The 18,057-nt window shown below is 35.2% G+C and overlaps 2 protein-coding genes and 1 non-coding gene across 3 annotated transcripts; 1 reads left to right on the top strand and 2 right to left on the bottom strand.

Annotated features, from left to right (window-relative positions):
* Nucleotides 1-2,889: 2,889 nt before the first annotated feature.
* TRNAP-UGG (transfer RNA proline (anticodon UGG)) lies at nt 2,890-2,961 on the bottom strand. Its single transcript has one exon. It is a non-coding gene; the product is annotated as a tRNA-Pro (tRNA).
* A 393-nt stretch (nt 2,962-3,354) lies between these two features.
* On the bottom strand, nt 3,355-8,171 carry LOC141646775 (monodehydroascorbate reductase 4, peroxisomal). The gene is made up of 7 exons (XM_074454718.1): nt 7,796-8,171; nt 6,212-6,263; nt 5,653-5,733; nt 5,405-5,523; nt 4,890-5,109; nt 4,622-4,743; nt 3,355-4,231 (listed from the first exon to the last, which is right to left on the bottom strand). The coding sequence occupies exons 1-7, from the start codon at nt 7,913-7,915 to the stop codon at nt 3,500-3,502; spliced, it is 1,446 nt and encodes a 481-aa protein (XP_074310819.1). The 5' UTR covers nt 7,916-8,171; the 3' UTR covers nt 3,355-3,499.
* A 1,758-nt stretch (nt 8,172-9,929) lies between these two features.
* On the top strand, nt 9,930-13,259 carry LOC141646774 (glutaredoxin-C6). The gene is made up of 4 exons (XM_074454717.1): nt 9,930-10,102; nt 10,226-10,314; nt 12,813-12,911; nt 13,017-13,259. Exons 1-4 carry the CDS (start codon nt 10,047-10,049, stop codon nt 13,091-13,093), a joined length of 321 nt encoding a protein of 106 aa, XP_074310818.1. The 5' UTR covers nt 9,930-10,046; the 3' UTR covers nt 13,094-13,259.
* The last annotated feature ends 4,798 nt before the right edge of the window (nt 13,260-18,057 follow it).

The raw sequence follows: 18,057 nt of genomic DNA, 5'->3' as shown, positions 1-18,057 counted from the left end.
TTTTTTTAAAAATTAAAATAAGATCGAATTATAAAAGACGATTTCGTAATAAGCTTATCAAGAGTATTAGGTTCTGTTTTTTTTTTTACTAAAACTGTTTGAATTGAACTGAATTTTATAGAGCTGAATTGAAATGAATTGATCTGAAGTAAGAGTTAGGCCTTGTTCTTTTGAACGTAATTTCAACTCATTTCAGCTTCATTCAGTTCAATTCGACTTTTCTCTTCACAAATTAACTCTTTCTTCAGATCAGTTCAGTTCAGATCCATTCAATTCAGTTCAACTTCAATCAGTTCAGACGATTTAAGTCCAAAAGAAAAGAACTTTAATTTGTGAAGAGAAGAGCTGAACAAAATGAAACTGAACTGAATAGAGTTGAACTGAACTGAAATGAGCTGAAATTAAGTTCAAAAGAACAAGGTGAGTATTGAGTATAGTTTATAGCTTACTCCGTATATGTCAAGGGAGGGAATTCGAACCCATGACTTATTGTCACATAATTTCGCCTTAACCACTTTGACTAAACTTATTAAGTTAGGAGTTCAAATCATTTGTGAGGAAGTTGAGTTCATTTAAAAACTTTTTAAGCTAGGTTTACAGATGTTCAGATTGCATATTGGATCGAGCTGTCTTCAGTGAGGATCGTTTGTCCCACTTTTGTGTCCCATTATGTGTGCCACACCACTTACATTTCGACACATCACTTGTGGCAAAATAAAATATTACAATATATATATTATTTTGTTGAGGTGTTAGAAGCTAAGTGGTGTGACACACACAATGGGACACCAAATGGGACAGAGGATCTTCACTCAGCTGTCTTATGCCTGGTCCGGTCCCACCCCATATAGCCATTTTTTTTTTGCTTTTTTTATGGGCCATTGGGCCCATGTGGATTAGATTATGAAAATGTGGTCTGATCCGAACTCGTGTGGGAATCCGGGTTGTGCTAGGTTTGTATGTGGCTAGGCAAGCTGCAAAACTGGGCCCAATGTGACAGACCACGCCATCCTGGGCCGAGCTTAACCACCGCGTTGGCCACCTTTATTAATTATGAAATGGTTAGTACTTTGGTTTATTTACAAATCTAGGATTTACATTGTCAATGAAATGCTTAAGTTAAAAATAGTAAAGTTCTACTAATTAAACTGAAATTATTTTTATAGTCCGATCACAAAACCCTTTTATTTCTAATAATATAATATTTAAATATCATACTTTTTCAAACATAAAATCAAAATTACATAAATAACCTATAAAATCCATGGGACGCGCCCAAATAGTACTTTGTTTACTCATCTTTTCCTCCTCCTCCTCAAGCATTGCCTCCTTCGACGATGAGCTCTCCCCCACCGGGGGCAGCACCACACTCGACCCCTCGCTTACCACTGCACAAGTTAGCGAAAAGGCCGGGCGGGTAACCACCCTTAAGATTGATGTAACTGAACATAATCTGAGCACACTGGTTAGTTAAGTCATTGAGTTGATGAGCAAATGGGCAGGCAAATTCCTTGAAAGCATTACAGCAGGGGATTGCAGGGTATTTTGGTCCTTTGCATTTGCTTGTAATTATTGTATAATTTTGCTTCTCAAAATTTATAGGACATGCTGCAATTAATTCATTAATTCATGAAATTAATGTCTTTATTATCATAATTAGGAATCTAGCTGTAAGAAATGCAACCACTTTCCTAAAGTTTGCTCAAATTATACCAACCAGCATAATCCGTTGTAAAACCGTCTTACATCAACTTATAGTAGACAAATTTACTTGAAAAATAAAGTCACGCTTAATATTAAGAAGTATTTGTGTCAAGAAATCATCTTAACAAAAAATTTAAGCTGATTGTTGGTGTTGCAGTCCCAAGATCGATTTATACTTTAACAATTTGCGACATTTTAATATGATCCATAATCATCTCAATAATTGATCTTTTTCCTAATACGATAGTGAGTACGCAGCGTTAAAGGTGCGGCTTACTAACCTATCCCAAACCCGCTTACCCGTAAGTTCATGGCTAAGAAATCTATGTAAGATCACCTCTAAAATAGAGTAGCATCCACTATCAACTAATTCATTAAACTTTTCGAATTTTTTTTCGAGTGTGGCTTATATTACCCATGTGTCCCCCCTAAAATTTTTCGTTCCCCTAAGCTCAAATTCTGGCTCCGCCACTAACATCAACAATCAATTTCTACTAATGACAACCATTAAAATTTTTGGTATTCTCCCAATTTTTTAATTCAACAAGAATGTTACTCCCTCCGTCTCAGATTTGTTTACATTTTTTATTCTTTATAAAAAATACTATATTTTAATCAAAGATAAACAAATGATTAGAACAGAATTAGTAAACAAGAACGATATAATTACGCTTTTGGTGTTGAAGAAGAGCACGCGAAGTTGAGAGACGAGGTTGATGAAGCTCATTTGTTCCTACAAGTTTTAATACTTCAAATTAAACAAAATAAATTGGAGCATAAATGCATAATTGAGAAATTAAAATAAAAAATGACCTAAAATTGAAGCTGAAGCAAATGATGAGAGACCCAATATGAGAAATATAGTGAATATTATTGACATCCTTAATTTAATTCAAGTTTTATAAATGACATTGTTTTACACTTCGAGAGTTAGAGACCACTATTATATATGAGTGACCCAAGTGAAGGAAAATTTAGAATATTCAACGATTACTCCACAAATAGTTGTTCCACTATGGGGCTGCCAAAGTTGAAAAATAATATACTACGTCCGATTAAAGAAGACTTAGGTCATTGACCTTATGCGATTTGTTAAAACGATACTTAAACTATATTATTGTATTTCATGTATGTTATTTTTAACAAAACAAAAATAAAACTAACCATCGACATTTGTAGAAAAAAGGGGCGTTCCGAGAATCGAACTCGGGACCTCTCGCACCCAAAGCGAGAATCATACCACTAGACCAAACGCCCTTTTGATGTTATGATTCACTAAAGTAAATTATAAAACTGTTTCACACACAAATTGGTAGATGTTATTGCATTTTGATGTGCTCCATTAAACCAGAATATTTTCTCCCTTTTCTGTCAAGGAACTACGAGAGTTGAACCTTTTCGGCTTTTCTAACGTGTGCTCTAATTAAACACATTATGAACTCAAATAAAGAATTATATTCAAGATTTTATCATTAAAACCGGTAATAACGATTTCCTCTTTCAATTTTCATAAGAGGATTACGAAAATCTTTTCTCATTCAAATTTTTAATATAACCCCTTAAAACACACGTTAGAAAATCTCAAATATATAACGCTAAAAAGTTCATTCGCGACCACTACTCACTAGTCACTACTCAGGTCAATTCGAGTTTGGTCAATTTTACGAGGTCTACTTCACATTCGCTATAAATTAATCAAAGTACAGTAACATGTTACAATATGATTGTATGTATATTGTATTTGACAAATATCAATTACAAGAAACTAAAAAAAAAAAAACAAGGTTTTCAGTTTTCACCACCTTCGACGCCTCCGTCCATACCAGTAAGCAAAAGCAGCTATCGATGCAGCTAATACAATCCCGGCACTAGCATGCCAATTGTAAACTGGTCTCGTCACCACACAAACTGAAGTCCCGACATTTTCAGGCTGAGGTGGTGGCGGGGGTGTGTTCTTGCAAATTTGCAGACAAAAACCCAAACCTTCCTTTTCAAGCTCCGTCGTGTCTTCAACTAAAGGCTTAAGACTTGTAGCTCTGGCCAAAGCCTCATATTCCTCCTTGTCTCCGCCTTCAAGGAATGACCCAACAAGGTGACCATCTTTCACCCAATACGCTCCAAAGCGATTCCCTGAATAATCACCAAAATGAACTACTTCACCTGCATTATCCCCGTAAAACTGCCACGACAGTCCAAATACTCGGGAATAGAAAAATGGAAGATAGTCAAAGTCTTCGGTTTTATCGGGTTCCATTATTGCAGAAACAGCATGTCTAGCTGTTTTTCTCGCGGAATCAACGTGTTCGAGCCTGCGGATTTCTCCGTATAGTTTGAATGGAAATGCTGCTACATCTCCAACTGCATAGACTGAGCTATTGCTGGTTTGCATTTTTCCATTGACTTTGATCCCACCCTTTTCTATCGCGAGTTGACCTTCAAACAGGCTTGTGTTTGGACGGATACCGATGCCCACAACAACCAAATCAGCAGGAATGCAAGTCCCGTCTTTAAGATTTACAGCCGTAACCTGTGCATTTGGATTTAGTGATAGATAAAATCAGACTTTAGAGTTTAGATGACAGACATGAGATATCCCTTCTTTATTAGTCCATTTTTCGTTTATTTTTTGTGTTCAACTTTGTAATGATAGGCCTACTTTTTACATCTACACACATTTTTTTTTTAGCTTTTTCCTTAAATTTTTTGCATTTTTGAGGTGTGCGTTCACCCATGAACGGTTCTAAAGGATGATTCATGTCAGCCGACCCCAAATCATTTTGAGATTAAGGCTCTGATGTTGTTGTTGTTCTTGTTGTTGTTTTTTCCTTAAATATTGTGCCTTTGATGAGAATGGACGGGCTTCCCGTGAACAGGACAAACGTACTAAAGAATAAGAGAAATGCATCGTAGAAATTACCTTCCCATTGTTGGAGTCGAAGTCAAAAGATGTCAACACTGTTCCTTTTATAAATTTTACTCCTTTTCCCTTGTAATATTCCTCGTAGTAATCAGCAATTTTAGTTGTAAATAAGCGCGGCACTGAAAAAAATGTGAAACAAACATCAGTTTTAAAATTCTGAAACAAAAGCCTGATCAGATGATACTCCGTTTAAATTAACTGCAAAACAATTAGACTGAATTTCAGAGGTTCAATACCCTTAAAAATAAGGTAGGGTAATACTTACTACAGTGGGCCTCAGGGAAGACCATGGTTACATTGATCTTGTTGATGACCAAGGACGCAGCACATTCCATCCCAATGTAGCCTCCCCCAATAACAACAGCATTTCCGCCTGTGCAAGATTGCACAACACTCACAAGCTTATTTGCATCAGCAAAATCACGTAAATAGCACACATTTTCAGCATCTGATCCCTTCACTCCAAATTCTTCGAGCTTCAAAGTCTAAAAAGTGAATAGTGGTCAGAGCAAAAATACAAAAAAAAAAAAAAAAAAAAAAAATACTCGAATCACACTCTAACTCACCGCTGACGTGCTTCAAGTTTAGGCCTCTAAAAGTCACGTAAACTTAATGTTAATCCAATTAATCAAGCGTCAAGGATGGAAAATTACTCACAAGCAAAGACAACATTTGATTTTTTAATCGAAAAAGGTGCAAATTTCTCAAGTTTTGTTGGGACCTAACGGCGTAGCTATGCAACAGCAAAAGCACTATGCCTAGAACAAGTTAGCTTAGTACCCGTGCACCAGTGGCGACGATGAGAATCCTGTAGCTTATAGTCTCCCCAGTTGCTGTCAACAGTGTTTTCCGTTTCACATCAGCAGACTTAACACGTGTTCCAAGAACAAGTTCAATACCTAAATTCAAGATCCACAGTTGTTACCATCAACAATATCCATTGTCCTCATTTGTCAAGTATAAAACATTTTCGTTCCAATCTTTCAAATGACAGACGGCCGAAAAGAACATTAAGGGCAAAACGTTACCATGTTCCTTGTACCATTTTGGAGTCAATCTCTCCTCTTTTGTACCAACGCATGTATGAAATGAAGGAAGCCGAGCAGGTTCTGTAGGACAAAAATTAATTACAACAATGCACTACAACAGAATGGACAAATAGGAAACATGAAATGTTCATAATTCATGTGAAGCTGAAGAAAACTTGCAGAAAATGTTGAAAGGGTCGCCGGTCGCCTGTTCAGAACCAATATTATCACCCATTACCACCAAAAGATATTGGCTACCAGACGCCAATTGCACACTTGTTTTAGAAATGATTACAGGAGACCAATAAAATAATCTGAGGCAAGAGGCAACACTAGGCAGAAGAAATTACATGCATATACAATGTTTAGAGGTGCTCAAGAAGGTTGACGACCCGAAAGTTTTTAGCTAGTGTAAACCCAACGCAGGTAAAATTAATTGCCATCATGAAAATTTCAAATATCTAGGGAGTAGTGACTATAGTAAGGAATTAAAGTCAGGTAAGCTGGACTCGTGTCTCAAACTCTCAATTGTCAGCATCGTGTTCAGTATAAAGCCTACCTTCAGGGAGCAAAAATCCTTTGCTTAATGCTGGTCTTTCGTAAGGTGCAACCTGGAGATCATACAGATTTTTTTATTAAAAAATAATTCCACATATTCCACATAATAACATTTGGAAAAGCACCGTTCTACTGAATTGATATAAGAGATAGCAGACACAATCAAGGCGTAATGATCAAATTCAAACAGGCGACATTGAAGACTATTCAAACATTGCATTTGGTTGCAGTACAGTTCTATTTTATAAAAAACGGATTGTAATGATGCTGGACAAAAGGGCAAAATGTGTGAATTGAAACCGTGAGAGACCATTCACTCAGGGTGGTAATCTCATGTGTCTTGCACATCTTTGTTTGAGGACCCAAAAATACAGCCGCGCATTTTACCATTGCATGCCACCGTCACGTTGCAATATTTACTAGACTTCAAAACAAAAAAGGCCAATCTAAAATGACATCTGTCTGCAGACAAGTGCGCTATCTTCATACTAGTGCCTAAAAGTCGTACTACAGTGTTCCATTCTCAGCCAACATCATAGGAACAATGGCAATTCTGTGAGCTTAATCGTATGTCCTGTACTAGAAAATGCCTACAATTCATCATCTCTTACGGATCAAATTTCCTTGAGAAAGGTTTCTACATAGGCATTCTTTGAGCATAGAGGTTTATCCACTGATTTCCCCCTTCTTCAAAACATCAAAGAAGGGGAAGACAACTTAACAAGTCATTCAAAGTGCTCTCCATCATCTTCCAAATCCATAAAACACATCAAATCTTTCGACCCCATTGTAAATCAAAACACAATCCCCTACATCCTGAACTAAAAAACAAACTCACTATCAAGTCAACATTGCAAATATGAGATATAATCATCAAATTGAACTCTTCAACCCCCTCAAATCAATAATTAACTACATCAACTACGAACTATTTTACCAAAGTTGGCTGGTGTGAGTGGTAAGGGCTCTCATATCTTAAACAAGCAGTCTGATTCCTGACTCTTGCGAATGAAAAAGCCAAACTTGGGAGGGGTCAACCCATTAAATTGCCTTCAGTACCCCGAAGGGGATTGCCCCACTCCTGGTCAATACCAAAAAAATCTACGAACTATTTTCATCTTGGGTCACTCCAAAACTGCATCTTTGCATTGCTAGCACGAGGGTAAGGCTGCAGGAGCCCTTAGGGTTATGGCCTTTGGGCTTTGGGGTAAGGTGGTTGTATCACCTACAAACTACGATGACAAAACAAAGTACAGCAACACGAAAATATGACAATAGTACAACACTTAGAGTATTAGATGACAATGAACAGAAAATGGCAACAGCCCAGAAAACCCTTCATAAAAAAGAACAAAACTTTATCCACCAAACAACAATTCAAGAACACCAAATGGTCCAAATGAATGAATCTAATAACAAGATTACACCAGTGCCTCAAGAGCTCCCGCAAAATGCGAGGCAAGGGGTCGGATGTACGCAATTTTACCCTTTAACTAAACAAAACAAAACAAATAAACCATCTTACAAAAAAAACTAAAATTCTCCCAGAAAACAAAAATTAAAAGGAAAAGAGAAGAAAGTATACAGATTCTTCAGAAATGATACAAAGTTCACCAGGAGAAACACCACGTTTGGTGAATTCAAGAGCAGCATAACCAGCTGCAACTCCACCACCCACTATCACATACACAAATGCTCTACCCATCTTCTTATTTTGATCAATTAATGTTAAAGACGGATACCTCCGTCTTATACCTCCGTCTTATGGAAGACTAACTGTTTTAAATTAAAGGGGTTTCTTGAGAAATGGAGATCATAAATTTTCAATCCATTCCGTGAATTGGAGGATGACTCTCAGTAGAAGCAATCAAACATCATTCGCATATTTTTGGTTGCGCTATCCTTTGTCTTATTTCCTGGTTTACAATTTTGGATGTATTTTCATAGATTTGTGTGGATGTATTTTATTTTCCAAATGCAAATAAATCGATTATTATAATCTACCGTATACAAGTTCAATAATACTTGTATTAGATTTTATAGATTCAATTTAGAAAAGTTTCGATATTATAAATGTTAGTTAAGTTGAGATATTTAAGTTTGTAAGTTTAATTCAGTTCAAATCCTATAAATTTAGAAAAAAATAGTTAATATAAATTCAATTTAGATTCTATAAGTGGGTTTAGAAATGTCTAATTCACAATATGTTCAGTTTAGAAATGTGTGATTCTATAAATTCAATTAAGAAAAGTTCAAAACCGAACCGATATTTTAAGGCAGTTCAGATCCTTAAGTTTTAGGCCGAGCTCATGTTCGACTAAAAGATTGTTGAGCCTAAACTAGAGCTATTGGGCGGGCGGGGTTGGGAGGTTGTAGTCCAGATACGGCCTGAACATGAGTCAGGGCCAGACGGGCCAGTGTTGTGTCAACTTCTTCCGGCCCGAGCCCAACCCACCAAGTAGTAAGCCAGGCGGAGTCAAGTGGGGCGTCCTTTGTTTGAATATTCTTTAGTATTGGGACCGACCGACCAAGCCGAGGCAAAGAAATGTGAGTGCTACCTAACTCGCCCCGTGCTCTGTTATGTGCTAGTCGGGTTGGAGTTTCGTGGCCCAAAGGTGTGGGATGGGCCCAATTGGCCCACACGGTTGTACAACTCTAGCCTAAACAATTTTAGCTCGAGCTCAAATCCACCTTGATTAAGCTCACACGCGACTACACGAATGACGAGTCACGACTTTTTTTTTTTTTTTGATTAGTTAAGAAAACTAGGTTGATCCTTTAGGGTAGGACCAACCCATCTCATCCTTTCGAATGAGGGAGGTAAGTTGGAGCCACCGACTATCAAACCACCTCGAAAGAGTTGGCTTCACGAAAGCAATGTTTAATTATCACTTCATCGAAAAAATGAAGGTCTAATTTTACATCCTTGATAATACTAGAAATTTCTCAAGGAATTTGACAAGTACCTCGAATCCCCCTTAAACTAAAACAATAAGAAAACTGAAAATTTTCCCGCCTAAATGCTTTTAACTAGAAATTGGGCATAACTTTATCTAGATATGTATTGGACCTAATATATGATCTTTATGTGTCAAAGTATCTTATCAAACACCGCAATTTCTATAGTTGAGCCAAATTTATTTCATTCATTATTATCTCATTAGTCAAATATATGTATTTTAAATGTCGTAAATTTTTGATTTAAAACATATGCATATTTTACTCATATTATTAAAATCAGTGTGTGCTTTTCACTTTTTTATTCTTTAAATTTTTTACTCTGTATATTGTAACAAAAATAGTTATATGCTTCAAATGCGTAAAAATAAGTATAAGTTTTTGTAATTAAACTAACAATCTTCTTTTTTCTAATCATAAACTTATTCCGAGTAAAAATGTAAAATTCGTTCTATTTTAATTCTTAGTATTTTACACATTAACAATTGTAGATAATTACAAATAAAATTCAAAGTTTATTTATATATTATTAATTATTATTATTATTATTATTATCTCTAAATGTTAAGTTCTCTACACATGACATTCTAAAATACCGTGCTTTAGCACGGGCTCTATACTAGTTAAGTTAATAACACATAAATTAACACCCTTCCCAATTAACTTTGAGATTACTAGATATTTAGCGGCTAAAATATCTTCTTTTAAAGCCAATGACGAGTCACGACTTATTCGAGCCAATCCCAAGCTTAGGTACTACCGCGTCCGATTAAAGCCTTCACAGTTCACATATTCATGCATCAACCAATAATATAAATCGATTACTCCACAAATTCTAGGGTTTCAACTTCCATTACATCACGCAACTTTCAAGAAAAATGGCAATGGAGAAAGCTAAACTCACCGTTTCATCAAATGCTGTTGTCGTCTTCAGGTATTATCTTCTTTATCGAATAATAAATGAGTGTTTAACCGATTAAAAAACCGTCTTATTCTGAAAGACCGTCTTATTCTATAATTTGCGTTATTTCTTGATACGATTGATGAATACGTGCAGCAAATCGTACTGTCCGTACTGTGTTGATGTCAAGAATCTGCTGACTCGATTGGGCGCTACTTTCAAGGCTATTGAATTGGACTCTGAGAGTTCGTCTTCCTTTTTCCTTTCTTCCCAATTTTTTCATCGCAAGTTACGGAGTATTTAATTTGCGTTCGCATGTAGTGTGGCGGAATCGGGATTTGTAATTTTGTAGTTAGTAGCGCTAAATAATTCGAGGGATTAACGACTCCCTTTGTCCCGATCATTTATTTATCGTCTTTATTCAAAGGTGTTTTTAATCAAAGGTAGATAAATGATTCGGAGTGCGTGTATAACAAGTTCAATTCAAGCAAAATTCTACTCCCTTTTAGCTGAAATCTCAAAAAATATAGAAGGTCAACAAATAATTGGGACGTATGTAGTAAAATTTTAACTGAAAATAGGGTGAGTGCCCCCTTTCAGCCCCTCTTAGCGCCGCCACTAAGTATCTATGTCTCAAATTTATCGTCACCAGTTGATTGGAAGATTAACCAATATCAACTAGTAGAAGTATAATATAACTTGAGTGATAGTATATCGGGAAACCATTTTTATATTACATGATCTAGTACATTAAATTTGTTGATGATGAGACTAGCTACCCTTGTCGTTATTTTTATATCTAGTTGATTATGTTTTCATTTGTTTATTAAACAACTGTATTTTGCGTGCAAAAGGTAAAGTGAAATTTAATCCGATTTGAAGGAAGTACTATCATTTTTAAGAAGTTGTTTTATTTTGAACTACATTTATGTGAAAACATCATCAAACTCGTCATTTAAGTATTTAACTTAACCACTAATTATAATAAGGATTATTGTAAATGGGAGAGAGTATGTTAGAAAGCCCCTTTTTTATCAGTGTTTTCGGTGTTTGAAAGCTGGAGCCGTGATTGAATATCTCTTAGCGGTGCTGTTTCGCTGTATGCATTTTTTGTTATGAAATCCGGACTTCGATTTTAAAACCTATTAAGTTTACCTTGACTTTTGTATCATGTTTCACCACCCCTTGTGTTTTTCACTTTTCCTTTTCTATATTTTCGCATTTTGAGGTGTGCGATCGTCCATGGACGGTCCTAAAGGATGATTCATGTCAGCCGACCCCAAATCATTTTGGGATTAAGCCTCTGATGTTGTTGTTGTTGTAAGTATGATCATGCTATGTTGGTAGTTGGAAGCTGGAAAAATATGTTGTCTTTTGCTTGATAGATTGCGTCATGATACAATTGGTACACTGATAGGAGTATTCGATTGATTTACTGGTATAAATATGTGCTTTTGAACACCTGAGTTAATTCGATCTAGGGAAATATTACGATGGTCTTTATACATTGATTGAAACAAGTGGATTTTGACATCTGATATCTAGTTAGTTGTTTGTAAGAAATTGCAATATCAATAGATCAAAGTCATAAAAAACTCGAGAATATAAATCAAATTATCGTGTTGTGGTACTTTAGTCTCTTATTGATGTTTTTTCCCCCATAATTTACATTATATGGTGTTTGCTGGACTTTTGGTCTATCTATCGCTAGTGAGGTACTTTAGTCTCTTATAGTTGAATAATTTTTTTGACGTTGTCAACTGAGTTTGATGTTGGGAGAATCTTGTTTCATTCTAGAAATTGTCGTCGTCGTTTTAGTTAGATGTAACTTCTTTTTAAATTGTCTTATTGTATTTTGAAGAACCTTTTTGAGTTCTCGAAAGTTTGCTGAAGATAGAATTGTGTGAAAGTTGTGATTAAGCCAAACTCTGGTTATTCGATCAAGTTTTTAATGGCTTTCTAGTCAGATTGTGTGCTTAGTTTCACATTGCTTTGGCATCATTCTCTAGTGTTCTAATTTTTCCTATATAGATCACACTATTCTTTAGCTTTTCTTTGAAATCTTCCTCCTTTTTTCTTTGAAATCTTCCTCCTTTCTATTTTACTCCTACCAACTTGCCATCCCATGTAGCCATATAGGTGTTCAAACAATGTCAGCTTTGATCACTCGTGAAGTCACGATACACGGATATACCTTAACCACAACTTTTTAAAAATGATAATATGAGAATAGTTGGTTTATGTTGCATTATATCTCAATTGACAATCGAAATCAAATAGAGACAATAGTATGTGATGGAGGGAGTATGCATCATTGAATATAATAAATGTGCTCTTTAGCTATGGATGAATGGACTTTATGAAGTTTTCTAAATGCCTCGACTTTTTTTGAGTCGGGCCCTTTTAACGAACTGAACCATTTTAATTTCAACTATAAGTTGTTTGCAATGGTGGTGTTATTTTGTCTCCCTGTGTCTCCTTCAATAGTTAGAACTCTGTAGAACATTGTTTGGATGAATAGTTTTGGACGAAAGTAAGGGTGGAGGGGGCAGGTTTCCTATTTTTGGATAGTGACATGGTTGGAACTTGGAAATATAAACTCTTCCAAAATATTCAGATTTGTATGGAAAACATCATATTTCCCTTCTCCCCGACCCTCCTAGATCGTTTTGAAACAAATAGTTAGGTATTGATACTTTGATAGTGCAAAGTACTGGCATTTGAGGCTTATGATGTGGTGCAGGTGATGGAAGCGACATTCAGGCGGCACTTGCAGAGTGGACAAAACAGAGAACAGTGCCGAATGTATTCATTGGCGGAAAACATATCGGTGGATGTGATTGTATGTCTTCGTATCTGTCTTCATTGCCTTTATTTATCTGCAGTTCTGCACAATACATTGAACTGCCTTGTTGACATTTTGTTATGTTTCGATTTCACTGGACAGCTACTGTGAACCTGAACAATCAGGGTAAGCTGGTGCCGATGCTGACTGAAGCCGGAGCTCTGAAAAGTAGCGCTTAACTGAGCAGTGCGATTGCGTAAACAAACAATACTAGTATGTTGTTATTTGTTAATAATAATAGAAGGCATGGTTAATGGTTGTCGTGTCTAACTAAGACTAGTACTTGCTCGTCCTGGATTTTTATGTGAAATAAGTATTAAAACAGTAAACACAAGATTCAGTGAAGGGTATGCTGCCTTGGTACTGCTCGCTTTTCTTTTTTTCCGTTTGACTATACGCTTTTTTATTCGGTCCATTGTTTTTAGCTTGCATTTGCAGGACCATGATACTTCTATGATGCTCTTTATCGTAGAGCTGAGAAAACCCGACTTAGCCTAAACTGTTTGGAATCCGACCTGCATCATTACAGAACCTGAAATTTTGTTGTATTAAAATTTAGAACCGACCTAGGCTGTGCTGAACTGCTGACTAATACCCGATACTGCCAAACTGGAAGTGTGGGAGTCTGGGTGACCTGATAATCACCCGCAATTGATGACACAACAACAAATTAGCGAAATAGTGATCCATATATGATTTGCAATTTGAAATCGGACCATTTCAATAAATGCGCTGCAAGCAAACCTGCTTAGTTGTACTTGTGCTGTCGTGCACACCAAATCTGTAAACCCAGCATAGATCTGAGTTTTTGAAGGGTTAGGGTTATGTTCTTGAAGGCGATCATTTTCTTGATGGTGACTGTTACTGCTTTAGAGCTCAAGTATCGTATACCCTCCGACCTATTGAATTATTTACGTTTTTGAAGGGTTATGGTTATGTTGTTGAAGTTAGTCATTTTCTTGATTGGTGATTAAGTCATTACTTGCTGCTTAGAGCTCAAGTGTTGTATCCCCGTCTTAGTGAATTCTTTACGGTTTTTTTGCACAAAGTCCATGTTATTGAAATGTACAAAATCAACACAAATTCTCAGTATAGACGGCGCATATCCGTCTGTAGTAATAGACGGGCCAAATAACCACCCTCTTCCACCTTTTAAGGGCCACATGTACGCCAGTTACGACTTACGAGGGCTCTTTGTAATCTTCTGACACCTCGTCCTCTGCCCCACCTTCATATCTCATTCTGTCCCATTACATTAATCTTTTGACACCTCGTCCTTTTGTAATATCTAAATACTTATTTTTAATGTTTAATGCTTATCTCAAATGGAAAGATAGTGCGACACAAGTCACACAACTCACAAGATGAGACATGAAAATAGGACAGGAAATCCGGACTCGTTTTGCTAAGGGCTACCAAGTGTATTTTAATTTTGCATTTACAAATGTCATACATACTATACTCCAATCTCACTAGATTGCCAAAAAATAAATGTTCATGAAACAACAAAATCTACCTATATTGGATTTAGTATATTAATTGCAATAAAATACAAAATCTACACCTATACATATACACATAAATCAACACAATTTTTATTCACATCCAACAATTTCAAAACAAAACACACTCAAAAATTTAAGAAAAAAATCATAATGAATCCAATTAAACCCATGAAAAATTTAATATTCTTAATCATATTAGCTACAATAATCTCGTCGTTAATCAATAATTACTCAACCGTTGATGCGTATGTTGAAAACAATTTACCTTACGGTCGAATAATAATAATGAACAGTTTACCTAATGAAAATGTGCTTAAGGTGCATTGTAAAAGTAGTAATGAAGATTTAAGCAGTAAAAAAATTAATTCTACAGATATTTATACAGTTAAATTTGACACTACGGCTACTGAACCAGATATGGACTATAATGTTACTTGCAATTTAAATTGGTTAAAAGGGAAACTTAATTTTATTGCATTTAAATTTGAAGATGGATTTGCTATGTTTGTTTGTGATGCTAGAATTTGCGTTTGGCAAGCAAATGAATTAGGGTTGTATTTGTATCATGATAGTACAAGTAAGTTTATGTATAAGTGGGTTACTAATAATGTGTGATTTTTGTATGTTTTGGAGTATGGAGAATATGAATAAAATTATTTATTTATTTGGTGCATTTGGTATTTTTTTGGTAATACTCGTATCGTATGCATTGTTATCAGATTTCCGATTTGATCATACGATTTTACGATTTAACAATGCTCGACGAAACTCGAATCCTACGATTCTATCATGGTTGTAAAATCTTATGATCATATTTAATTGAAAATTTCTAGAGATCAGATCATAATACGATCCGACGGTTTTACAATCCTACGATCCAATTCCATAATAAAAATATTAATATGTATTTTTATATAATGACATCATAATCTGAAATTTCGTTTTAAGTTTTAGAAACATGTTCATACAATGATAAATACTGCCCCCGTCCTTTTATCATTTCCATTTTAGGGTGTATTCATTTGTTTACATTTATATATTAGGCACGCCTCTAATGGGAATCGTCCAATTTCACTTGTCATCTGATAACACTGCCCTCGAATACTCCCCTTCTCTTTTCTCAATCTTTGTGCCAAAAGTAAAGGTAAATTAAACAAATGACCGAGACGGGGAGAGTAACTGTTTCAATCTTCAATTATATGTTCTTACCAAAAAAAAAAATAGTGAGTTTGTAGGATCTTACGATCCTACGATCAGATTCTACCGAGTCGATCCTACACTCCCCATCGATCCAAAGTAGAATTCCAATATGCAAGTGTGTTATTTAGGAAATACTAATAGGTACATCTAATATATATTGACATGGTACACTCTGTCTCCACTCTATTACATCTTTTTTATATGCAGTTTCTTCTTATTTATCTACAAAAAATGCTCTCAAATTCATTGTTGTCATTGGTGTGCGTAGGATCGAATCAGTAAAATTGTAAAATACTACACTCGCTAAATATATTCTTTTATTTAGTAAAAATATATAATTGAAGATTAAAACACTTATTTATTAATATTTATCTATAAAATATTGATAATTAATAATTTTAGTAACTTGTGGGTATGGGCTGGACTGGACTAAGGCACAAGTTCGGTTGGTTGGACCAACCCTAACCTGGCCCGTTCATGCGTGAGCTGAGTTGGATTGGGTTGGGCGAGTCGAGCCGTACTGTTGCATCTCTAACTAAAGTATATGTTGACATGTTGTGCCAAATTAAACCTGTGAATTTTTCATGTTCATAATTTCATTTTATAAGTTTTTAACTTATAAGGTGTTTTGTAGTGTAATTTATGGACGAAGATGTCATGAACAATCTCACTAGATTGTCAATAAATGAAGATGTCTTAACCTAATAAATAAAAAAAGGGATAGAATATAATAAGTTTCATTTTCGAATCCCCTAACCTTGATATCGTACTGCCCTTGTGGGCTTGTGACTTATTTGACATCAAAAACTAGATTGTTAAATAAATGTTCATGAAACGGCTTGCTAATGCTTATTAAAAATGAAATCTACCTATATTGGATACTTGGATTTAGCATATACTTATGGCAGTAAAATACAAAATCTACACCTATACATATACTACAAGAACACACGCACTTTATTCACATCCAACAATTGTAATACTAAACAAAACAAAATGAATTCAATTAAACCCTTGAAAAGCTTGATGTTCTTAATCATATTAGTAGCTACAACAATTGATGCAAATGATCAAAACCGAGCACCGGATTCCCGAATAATAATCACGAATAATTTGCCTAATAATAATGTGCTTAAGGTGCATTGTCAAGGTAGTGATGATCATAGAGACTTTGGAAGTTTAGAAGTTAATTGTACAAGTATTTACTCAGTTGGATTTTGGGTTATGGGGTCTAAATATAATTGTAATTTAAATTGGACAAAAGGGCATCTTGATTTTATTGCATTTGATTCAGGTCATTCCTCTATGTGTGATGGGGATCCTTGTCTTTGGAAGGCAAATGATTTAGGTGTGTATTTGTACCATGATGAAACTAGCAACTTTGAGTTTATGTATAAGTGGAATACTAGTACTAGAATTGTGTGATTTTTGTTTGTTTTGGAGAATGCATAATTCATGAATAAAATATAAACTTTATCGTGTCACAAAGTTTCTTATAAAGTCAATTGTTTTAGAAGGCTTGCTTGGATTGAGGGTAAAAGATGGGGAATGAATAGAAGAGTGATATGTGAGGCGCATTTTTCATGTTTGGTATGAGAATAACTATTTACCTCCCGAATTTATTACCCTCATGGAGGGGTAATACATTATCCCCCCGGGTAATGATTAAGGGAGTAAAACATCTTATCAGTAATCATTACTTTTATGGGCTTGCTTGAATTGAGGGTAATAGGAGGGGAATGAATAAGGGAGTAATATGTGAGGTGTATTTCCCATGTTTGATATGCGGGTAATTATTCACCTCCTGAAATTATTACCCTTGTGAAGGGGTAATACATTACCCACCCTCCCCTCTGGGTAATGATTAAGGGAGTCAAAGATCTACTCAATAATCATTACTCTTATGTCAAATATATCATCAAAGAACTCATTACCCCACTAATTAATTTCCCCAGAAATTATCGCCCAATAAAACTTACCCCCTTAATAATTTTATGGATTCCAGGCAAGCCCTATATGTCAAATCTATCATCAAATAACCCATTACCCCTGTAATTAATTTCTCCAGTAATTATCGCCCAAATAAAATTTACCTCCCTGATTATTCAATGGATTCCAGGCAAGCCCTTAATAGTATTGATCATTAACTCATTTTATAGCTAAATCAGCTATGGTTTAGGTAATCTTTTTTCACACGATTAGAGAAAAAAATCTCTTATAAAAGCGTGTTATTTTTATAAACATTAACGTCGTCTCGTAATAATTTTATTTTAAGAACTTCATATTTTATTTTATAAGGGTGAACAATTAAATAGGTAAATCATCATTATAAATAGGGTTTTTTGTCAAACAGAACCTTTAAAAAACTTTTTTTTTTTCAAACACTACCTTTAAAAAAAAAAGTTTTTCAAACACAACCTTTAATAATTTTTTTTTTG

The sequence above is a fragment of the Silene latifolia genome, chromosome 3 (genome assembly GCF_048544455.1).
Source record: "Silene latifolia isolate original U9 population chromosome 3, ASM4854445v1, whole genome shotgun sequence".
Taxonomy (NCBI): domain Eukaryota; kingdom Viridiplantae; phylum Streptophyta; class Magnoliopsida; order Caryophyllales; family Caryophyllaceae; genus Silene; species Silene latifolia.
This window is presented reverse-complemented; position numbering and strand designations above follow the sequence as displayed.

What these genes read in the sequence shown, in the direction of transcription:
- LOC141646774 (XM_074454717.1), top strand. Translation starts at nt 10,047, where the DNA reads ATGGCAATGGAGAAAGCTAAACTCACCGTTTCATCAAATGCTGTTGTC. An exon ending in TATTGAATTGGACTCTGAGA is followed by an intron (nt 10,315 to 12,812) that starts GTTCGTCTTCCT and finishes GATGTGGTGCAG; the next exon opens with GTGATGGAAGCGACATTCAG. An exon ending in ACATATCGGTGGATGTGATT is followed by an intron (nt 12,912 to 13,016) that starts GTATGTCTTCGT and finishes TTCACTGGACAG; the next exon opens with CTACTGTGAACCTGAACAAT.
- LOC141646775 (XM_074454718.1), bottom strand. Translation starts at nt 7,915, where the DNA reads ATGGGTAGAGCATTTGTGTATGTGATAGTGGGTGGTGGAGTTGCAGCT. An exon ending in AGGATTTTTGCTCCCTGAAG is followed by an intron (nt 5,734 to 6,211) that starts GTAGGCTTTATA and finishes TTTGTCCTACAG; the next exon opens with AACCTGCTCGGCTTCCTTCA. An exon ending in TCGACTCCAACAATGGGAAG is followed by an intron (nt 4,232 to 4,621) that starts GTAATTTCTACG and finishes CCAAATGCACAG; the next exon opens with GTTACGGCTGTAAATCTTAA.